General features: G+C 41.0%; 3 protein-coding genes across 4 annotated transcripts; all 3 read right to left on the bottom strand.

The window, feature by feature from the left end:
* Positions 1–239: 239 nt before the first annotated feature.
* Positions 240–1920, bottom strand: clec3ba (C-type lectin domain family 3, member Ba). Its single transcript, XM_049583756.1, has 3 exons — positions 1543–1920; positions 1330–1428; positions 240–1113 (listed from the first exon to the last, which is right to left on the bottom strand). Exons 1-3 carry the CDS (start codon positions 1640–1642, stop codon positions 713–715), a joined length of 600 nt encoding a protein of 199 aa, XP_049439713.1. The 5' UTR covers positions 1643–1920; the 3' UTR covers positions 240–712.
* Positions 1921–2697: 777 nt separating this feature from the next.
* Positions 2698–9022, bottom strand: LOC125893200 (nuclear factor 7, brain-like). 2 transcript variants are annotated; one of them, XM_049583754.1, is made up of 2 exons: positions 6766–9022; positions 2698–3687 (listed from the first exon to the last, which is right to left on the bottom strand). In XM_049583754.1, the coding sequence occupies exon 1, from the start codon at positions 8869–8871 to the stop codon at positions 7447–7449; it is 1425 nt and encodes a 474-aa protein (XP_049439711.1). In that variant the 5' UTR covers positions 8872–9022; the 3' UTR covers positions 2698–3687; positions 6766–7446. The 2 variants fall into 2 exon arrangements, with proteins under 2 accessions (XP_049439711.1, XP_049439710.1); XM_049583753.1 differs by having other exon boundaries at positions 2698–4276; positions 7362–9022.
* On the bottom strand, positions 4268–5933 carry LOC125893199 (zinc-binding protein A33-like). The gene has a single exon (XM_049583752.1). It carries the CDS (start codon positions 5784–5786, stop codon positions 4362–4364), a length of 1425 nt encoding a protein of 474 aa, XP_049439709.1. The 5' UTR covers positions 5787–5933; the 3' UTR covers positions 4268–4361.
* Positions 9023–9872: the final 850 nt, after the last annotated feature.

Raw genomic sequence — 9872 nt, 5'->3', positions numbered from 1 at the left:
GGAGGAAAATAGATGTTTGATGCTCAGAATTTTCTGGCAGAGGATTCCCAAACCCACTGTTTCATACATATCCCCCCTCCCATGTTGGAACAAAATCTACACCTTTGATTATTATTATTATTAGCTGCAGCAGCCTAGTTCTTTTTTTATGACTTGTTATATAAGGATTTCTTTCATCTAATGAGCACAAGACTTCCATCACATCTACTGAATCTGTGAGCAAGACGACAATAACAAGATTACAGCTGAGGAGACATATGTTTATTAACATTATATAATGTAATACAAGCAGCATAACTTGACATCAGAAGTAAAGAAAGTGCCTCAGAAAAGGCGCTTGTGATTTATGCTCTTCAGTAAAAAAAAAATGTTTTATTGCATTGATAAGCAGATGACATAAAATGCATATAACAAAGACAAGCCATCCAGTGGTGTTTACCTTCATGTAATATGCTATAAGATATGCTGAAATGTTTGAGATCACAAGTTAATTGGACAAAAGTTTAGCTTATACAATGACATACTGTATCCCAGACCACTGCGTGAAGTCAATGCACCGCATCTGAATGGCTTGGTCAAGAAAATGAGAGCTGAAGAGAAAATGCAGCACGTTATTTTCCAATGCATTGCATAAATGTACCTGATACTCTACATGTTTCATGCCCAAGTTCACAAGCATTCATCTGCGCAGAGTGATGTGAATGTCAGACACTCACACGATGTTGAACTCGCACACAGAAGCCTTTTCAGCTCGACAGCTCTCGTCAAACCACTTCCCGTTGGCTGTGGTGGAGAGGATGGCACAGTTCTGGCTGCGCCCTCCGTCTGGCTGCAGGGTGATCTCTGTCTCCCAGTTCTTGAAGCGCACGTTGGAGCCCGATTGGTCCACCCACTGGCCGTCGGTCACCATGTCATTGATGCCCAGCCAGATGTGCTCCTCCGGGCCGATGCTCTGACGTACGTAGCTGTAGAGCTGGTCATTCTCGTCGCCTGTCAGAGGAGTGCTCAGACTGCCCCCCTTGGCGATGCAGTCATCACTGGCTGCGTGGAAGGTCTTTTTCACAGGGTCAGCCAGGAAACACTTACCGAGGATCTTGGTGCCTCGTAGACAAACTGAGGGGGGAATTAGGAGGAAGTCAGTGTGGTTCAGGTGTCAGTGTTTGGGCTCTCCATCACTGGAAAGCTGTTAAAGCCTATTTGAAATATACTTCAGTGGATTATAGGCTGTGGGACATTTCCTTTATGTGATCCATAAACTGAGCTACACATTCTTTTTCAAAAAAAGTAATTGAGTAGTATTTATGACACACATTTTTGCAGGACAAATACCTGTCTGCAAAGCTTGCTGCTCCTTCAGCAAATTCAGTTCTTGAACAATGTCAGCAATCTGTTTCTTCAGCTCCTCAATTGCAGCACTGTTTGCAGAGTCTGTTGAAGGAGCAAAAAAAAAACCAAGCAAGAATATATTCTGAACTCTCACATGGTACTTCAGTGTTGTTATTCTGTAAAAGCTATTTATAGAGTGTCAAGTTAGTCTCCTACCTTTCTTGCCATTTCTTTTCTTTGAGGAGGCGGTCTGCTGGAACGTGCAGCGTGCCAGCAGGAGAAAGCAAAACATCAACCAGACCCCTCGAGCATCCATGATACTTGGAAAAATACTTCAAATCCACTGCAAAGAAACTGTTTTGGTGCAGCAGCACAAAAAAGTTCCTCGCTGTTCTGAGCGCTGGCCGGACACAGGCTGTTGTGTTTTACACGCCCGGGGTGGCGGCACAGAGTTGAATGAGGAAATCTTATCTGAGAGGGAACAAATGTTTTACAGATGTTTAACAGACGTTTGTGTTGCTTTTGAAATGCTGAGGGGAGATGGATGGTGAGCAGGAATATGCAGAGTTGAACAGCATTCAGACAAGCGTGACTCAGGCTCCATATGTTTGTGGGTTACCTATAAATTACAGCAGAGCCTTGTCTGCCTGTGTGTTTGTGTGTGGTGTCACGTCTATTACATAAACAGAATTTGAATCATTCATGTCTTTATCAGTTATCTGCATCTGTCTGTGCCTTAATAAGAGCAACACGCTGTAAGCTACAAACAGTTTTTATAGTTGCTATAACTGAACTGTGGGTCTGTTGTGTTTTTTTTTCTTCTGAGGGCTCCTGTTTTGGGGGTTCTTTCGTAGCACTACATCTGGATCTCCTCAGCGAGCTGGACGAGGTGCAGCTGACACGTGGCAGAGACTTACATAATAAAGAAATACTGTTATGAATTTAATCTTTGTTTATGTTTCAGATCTTTTCAGTAAGACTTGTCCTCACTGGAGAGTTTCAGTGATCTCTGCCTGCAATGAGAGAGCTGCCCGCCTATGTCTCCAGATGTTCAGTGATCCCACATTTCACTTTCTGAATGCACAAACACCTCACAGCCAAATAATACATTAAAGTGCCACTTCCAAACATGAGCAAATAAACTCAGCATAGCTTAACTGTTGTTTGCAGATCATTGATATAAAAACTGGATAATAATATGTGTCTCACCTTATTGTATTCACAGACAAACAGCTTGATTTTGTCTGAGAATTCTCCTCAGTATTTATTACTGAATACGTCTGAATTGAAATTTAGTTGGTGCCTCCTACTGTTAGCATATAACATGATAAAATATTTGGAATCCTTTCTTTCTTTTGTTTATTTATTTACACTGAATAGAAATGTGTTCCCATGTTTCACAGGTTTAAGTTCAAGATCTAAGACTTTTTTAATCTCACAAAATACTTAATTCTGTCAAATTTTGGTTGCAAATTTGTTAAAAAATCCATGTTAGTGAGCACTTCTCCTTTTCCAAGATAATACATCCACCAGACAGGTTTGGCATATCAACATGGTGATTAAACAGCATCATTACTGCACAGCTGTGCCTTGGGATGGTCACAATAAAAGTGCAATTTGATCACACAGCACAGTGCCACAGATGTCACAAGTTTTTAGGGAGTGTCTCACTGGCATGCTGACTGCAGGAATGTCAACAGGCCTGCTGCCCATGAATTAAATGCTCATTACACTTTCATAAACCATCTATGGTATCATTTATATGAATTTGGCACTGCATCCAACCAGCAACACAACCGCTGACCACATTTTACCACACGAGCCCAGGACCTCCACATCCAGCTTCTTCAACTGCAAGATTGCTTTAGACCAGTCATCAGAGCAGCTGATGCAACAATTAGTTTGCACAACCAAAGTGTTTCTGCACGAACAATCAGAAACTGTCTCAGGGAAGCTCATCTGCACGCTCATCATCCTCACCAGGGTTTTAACTGACAGCAGTTTGTTGTTCCATGTGACATAATGTGTGTTAACGAGTCTTTGATAGCAAACTTTGCACATTCAAACTAAAGACAACTTTCTGCCTTTTGAAAGTATTTCCTATTGTTCTAAAGAATTTGCTGTTTTAAATATAAAAAAAGATGGAGATTTACCCAGCAATGGATTGTTTAGTATATTCTTTGTGATTTACACAAATTGACAGATGTACATAAAGAAACCAGACACAACCTCACACAAACAATTCTGAGAAAAACAAACTACTGCCGATTTAGTTTCACACTAACAGGTACACTGGTCATTGATACTACTATACAATGTGTTTTTACTGAACACTAGATGCTGATAACCAGGATAATTCACCTGATAATGTGATTCAGTTTCAGCATTTTGTCTTCACAAAACAATGTGAGCAAATATTCAGTTGATCCATTAACAAGTCAGCAGAATATCAAAAGTAGGAGTTACCATCTTTATATGTGTTGGCTCAACAAAATATAACTAAATATTTAATGGGTCGTGATCTTTCAAAGGATTTTCAGCTCTAAACAATGACTTGGGTGCAAACATTTTTGCAGCAAGTTTCCATGAAAACAATCAAACAAGATAAAACACGCTTTGCATAATTAATTACAGACAGTAATTATCAAGTGTGCTAAAGAACAAAATCACAAACGATCAATCAGAGCCACTGAACCACTGAGACTTCAGGTGTAAAGTGTAAAACACTGAAATTAAAACATTAACAAAACTGATAAAACTCATTAAAAGATCCAGAAATCTTACAAACTAAAATTAATGTTTGACAACGATAAAAGTTACAGAATTACACAACTGCAAACAAAGAATCAGGTCTAGGTGTTATATTGTGGTCTGATTACAACAAGATAACCAGGCTAATAAGCTATCATTTGAAATTTAATTGATTTGTACCTGTATGAAAGTTTATAACCTGATGATGTAATGCAGACTGAGTACTGAGTACATTATTACACACAGTGAAGTCACAGTAAAGTCTACACTAACATTCCTGAACATCACAGAGAAACATCACTATGAGAGATTTTAACAGTAGCAGTTTTGGCATCACCAGCATTTCCAACACTGAAAAATGGGAGGAGTTTCTCAGTGAAAGTGTCTCTGTGAGTGTAGATGAGAGCGTTGTCTTCAGGGTTGAAGAAGGACACCTCCCCCCTGTCATAGTCCAGCTGGACTCTGATCCTTGGGAGACTCTTCTTCACTGTGACAGTCTTACTAATACCATTATAGTACTTTCCATCACGATGCATAATACACCAGATTCCATAATCTGGTGCCACACATATCTCTCCCTTCTTGTCAACTGATTCTTTGGCCACACCCAAACACCAGTTAGGATGGTCTCCCACCTCCACCTCCCAGCTGTGTTTCCCTGAGCTGAAGCCCTCAGAGCCCAGAACCATGTTATATCTAGTGTGTCTCTCTGGATTGTCAGGAAGCTGCTGCTTTGTGTCATTTCTCACACTGGTCAGATCATCAGACAGATGGAGCCAGGGGGCAGCAGTGTTTGGGTCCAGAATGACGGGACTGAAGTGGACCTCCTCCTTCATCTTCTCCCAGACACTGAAGGACAGGTTGCCCAGATGTTTGGCCACATCTACCAGTGCTCCTGAGACCAGCTGTGGATCTGACAGTGAGCTCTGGACTCTGGCTCTGCTCTGAGTGGCTTTATAACTGCTGAGGAATGACATGTTGTGTTTCTGCAGCTCTTCTTCAACAGCAGAGATGCAGTCTGACAGAGAGGAGATCTGCTGCTGAATCCTCTTCATCTCTCTGCTGATAGGCTTTGCCTTCTGCTCCTCTTCCTCCCTCAGAGCAGCCAGTCTGGACTCCTCTTCCTCTCTCAGGAACTGGTGGAGCTTGTTGAACTCTGCTGTGATCTGCCTCTCTGTGGACAACACCTGTTTCTTGGAGTGTTGAATCACCTCATCATATGTATTCTTCACTTTCTCATGTTTGTCCCTCTTGTCCTGTAGAGACTTTAAGTCAGATCTCAGCTGGTCCTTCAGGTCACTGACTGCTTGTTCAATAGGAACCACCTTGTGACTGTGGTGGAGAGAAAACTCACAGACAGTACACACAACTCTATCTTCATCCTTACAGAACAATTTAGGCTCTTCTTGATGTTTACTACACACCACCTCTACCTTCCTGTCTCCTTTCTCTGTCTCACATGATCCAGCTTTCTGTCTCCCAGCAAAGGAGTCAGCCAGTTCCTTCAGTGCAAAGTCCACTGTCAGGTTATCTCTTGAGGATTTTCTCTTACAGATGGGACAGTTTTTGTTTTTAGCTTGTTCCCAGAATTTTTGCAGGCAGCTTGAACAGAATCTGTGGTTGCAGCTCAGAGACACGGGATCTCTGAAAGTCTCTGAACACACGTGGCAGTTCAGGAAACTTTCTAAGAGTGTGATTTTCTCAGCCATTTGTCTTGGTATCTGAATTGTCTTTTAAAAGCAAGACTCACCAAGTTATACTGTCCTTCCTTTGACTCCTTCAATACTCCAAATGTGTGTTTTCCAGCAGAGATTTCACACCCTGTAATGGTGCCACAGCTCTGTTACACAGTGTCAAATTCTACTTTCATTTTCACTTACTTCTATCACTAGGTGGATTATCAACAGCAGGAAATGCTGCCATGTCATTTTCTGTCCAGCAGATGGAGGTGTGACAGAGTTATTCAGTACGACTCCAGTGATGTCATCACACTATTGCTGGTGTCTGTCATGATGATGTCACTGACTTGCATTACAACCTAACAGTGAGATGTTTGTGGTATAAAGTGTTTGGTGTCAGGACAGATAAACTGCACTAACACAGATACTTATGTTGCCCTGTAGGTACTTGTGTTATGTATTTTACTGAGCAGTTGTTTTTCTCCAACACCAGCAGAGAAGGAAAGAGTAGGAATGAAAGTTGCACACAATGAAACCTGTTTAAGTCTTCTTCAACAATGTTGCCTTCTTAGAAATGCTGATTAAATCATTTCAGACACCCATAACTACAACCCTCAGCGGCCCTTAATGAGGCTGTCTAGTCATCTAGTCATGCTCTGACCAGTCATCAGAGCAGCTGATGCAACAATTAGTTTGCACAACCAAAGAATTTCTGCACGAACAATCAGAAACTGTCTCAGGGAAGCTCATCTGCACGCTCCTCATCCTCACCAGGGTTTTAACTGACAGCAGTTTGTTGTTCAGTGTGATATAATGTGAGTTAACAAGTCTTTGATAGCAAACTTTGCACATTCAAACTAAACACAACTTTCTGCCTTTTGCATTCAAAAAGTAAACAAAGTATTTTCTATTCTTTTCAGGAATTTGTTGTTTTAGAATTTATATTCTTTGTCTTTTGCATAAATTGTAAAGTCACATGGCCAGGATAATTCACAATTTTATTCTTCACCTGATAATGTGATTCAGTTTCAGCATTTGGTCTTCACAAAACAATGTGAGCAAATATTCAGTTGATCCATTAACAAGTCAGCAGAATATCAAAAGTAGGAGTTACCATCTTTATATGTGTTGGCTCAACAAAATATAACTAAATATTTAATGGGTTGTGACCTTTCAAAGGATTTTCAGCTCTAAACAATGACTTGGGTGCAAACATTTTTGCAGCAAGTTTCCATGAAAACAATAAAACAAGATAAAAAACACTTTGCATAATTAGTTTCAGACAGTTCTTGACAACAAATTGCTTTCTGAAGAACAAAATCACAAACGATCAATCAGAGCCACTGAACCACTGAGACTTCAGGTATAAAATGTAAAACACTGAAATTAAAACATTAACAAAACTGATAAAACTCATTAACAGATCCAGAAATCTTACAAACTAAAATTAATGTTTGACAATGATAAAAGTTACAGAATTACACAACTGCAAACAAAGAATCAGGTCTAGGTGTTATATTGTGGTCTGATTACAACAAGATAACCAGGCTAATAAGCTATCATTTAACATTTAAATTGATTTGTACCTGTATGAAAGTTTATAACCTGATGATGTAATGCAGACTGAGTACTGAGTACATTATTACACAAAGTGAAGTCACAGTAAAGTCTACACTAACATTCCTGAACATCACAGAGAAACATCACTTTGACAGATTTTAACAGTAGCAGTTTTGGCATCACCAGTTCTTCCAATACTGAAAAATGGGAGGAGTTTCTCAGTGAAAGTGTCTCTGTGAGTGTAGATGAGAGCGTTGTCTTCAGGGTTGAAGAAGCACACCTTCCCCCTGTCATAGTCCAGCTGGACTCTGATCCTTGGGAGACTCTTCTTCACTGTGACAGTCTGACCGAGACCATTATAGTACTTTCCATCATTATGCATAATACACCAGATTCCATGTTTTGGTGACACATGTAACTCTCCCTTCCTGTCAACTGACTCTTTGGCCACACCCAAACACCAACTAGGATGGTCTCCCACCTCCACCTCCCAGCTGTGTTTCCCTGAGCTGAAGCCCTCAGAGCCCAGAACCATGTTATATCTAGTGTTCCTCTCTGGATTGTCAGGAAGCTGCTGCTTTGTGTCATTTCTCACACTGGTCAGATCATCAGACAGATGGAGACAGCGGTATGCAGTGTTTGGGTCCAGAATGACAGGACTGAAGTGGACCTCCTCCTTCATCTTCTCCCAGACACTGAAGGACAGGTTGCCCAGATGTTTGGCCACATCTACCAGCGCTCCTGAGACCAGCTGTGGATCTGACAGTGAGCTCTGGACTCTGGCTCTGCTCTGAGTGGCTTTATAACTGCTGAGGAATGACATGTTATGTTTCTGCAGCTCTTCTTCAACAGCAGAGATGCAGTCTGACAGAGAGGAGATCTGCTGCTGAATCATCTTCATCTCTCTGCTGATAGGCTTTGCCTTCTGCTCCTCTTCCTCCCTCAGAGCAGCCAGTCTGGACTCCTCTTCCTCTCTCAGGAACTGGTGGAGCTTGTTGAACTCTGCTGTGATCTGCCTCTCTGTGGACAACACCTGTTTCTTGGAGTGTTGAATCACCTCATCATATGTATTCTTCACTTTCTCATGTTTGTCCCTCTTGTCCTGTAGAGACTTTAAGTCAGATCTCAGCTGGTCCTTCAGGTCACTGACTGCTTGTTCAATAGGAACCACCTTGTGACTGTGGTGGAGAGAAAACTCACAGACAGTACACACAACTCTATCTTCATCCTTACAGAACAATTTAGGCTCTTCTTGATGTTTACTACACACCACCTCTACCTTCCTGTCTCCTTTCTCTGTCTCACATGATCCAGCTTTCTGTCTCCCAGCAAAGGAGTCAGCCAGTTCCTTCAGTGCAAAGTCCACTGTCAGGTTATCTTTTGAGGATTTTCTCTTACAGATGGGACAGTTTTTGTTTTTAGCTTGTTCCCAGAATTTTTGCAGGCAGCTTGAACAGAATCTGTGGTTGCAGCTCAGAGACACGGGATCTCTGAAAGTCTCTGAACACACGTGGCAGTTCAGGAAACTTTCTAAGAGTGTGATTTTCTCAGCCATTTGTCTTGGTATCTGAATTGTCTTTTAAAAGCAAGACTCACCAAGTTATACTGTCCTTCCTTTGACTCCTTCAATACTCCAAATGTGTGTTTTCCAGCAGAGATTTCACACCCTGTAATGGTCCCACAGCTCTGTTACACAGTGTCAAATTCTACTTTCATTTTCACTTACTTCTATCACTAGGTGGATTATCAACAGCAGGAAATGCTGCCATGTCATTTTCTGTCCAGCAGATGGAGGTGTGACAGAGTTATTCAGTACGACTCCAGTGATGTCATCACACTATTGCTGGTGTCGGTCATGATAATGTCACTGACTTGCATTACAACCTAACAGTGAGATGTTTGTGGTATAAAGTGTTTGGTGTGAGGACAGATAAACTGCACTAATACAGATACTTATGTTGCCCTGTAGGTACTTGTGTTATGTATTTTACTGAGCAGTTGTTTTTCTCCAACACCAGCAGAGAAGGAAAGAGTAGGAATGAAAGTTGCACACAATGAAACCTGTTTAAGTCTTCTTCAACAATGTTGCCTTCTTAGAAATGCTGATTAAATCATTTCAGACACCCATAACTACAACCCTCAGCGGCCCTTAATGAGGCTGTCTAGTCATCTAGTCATGCTCTGACCAGTCATCAGAGCAGCTGATGCAACAATTAGTTTGTACAACCAAAGAATTTCTGCACGAACAATCAGAAACTGTCTCAGAGAAGCTCATCTGCACGCTCCTCATCCTCACCAGGGTTTTAACTGACAGCAGTTTGTTGTTCAGTGTGATATAATGTCTGTTATCGAGTCTTTGATAGCAAACTTTGCACATTCAAACTAAAGACAACTTTCTGCCTTTTGCATTCAAAAAGTAAACAAAGTATTTTCTATTCTTTTCAGGAATTTGTTGTTTTAGAATTTATATTCTTTGTCTTTTGCATAAATTGTAAAGTCACATGGCCAGGATAATTCACAATTTTATTCTTCACCTGATAATGTGATTCAGTTTCA

The sequence above is a fragment of the Epinephelus fuscoguttatus genome, linkage group LG8, assembly GCF_011397635.1.
Source record: "Epinephelus fuscoguttatus linkage group LG8, E.fuscoguttatus.final_Chr_v1".
Taxonomy (NCBI): domain Eukaryota; kingdom Metazoa; phylum Chordata; class Actinopteri; order Perciformes; family Serranidae; genus Epinephelus; species Epinephelus fuscoguttatus.
This window is presented reverse-complemented; position numbering and strand designations above follow the sequence as displayed.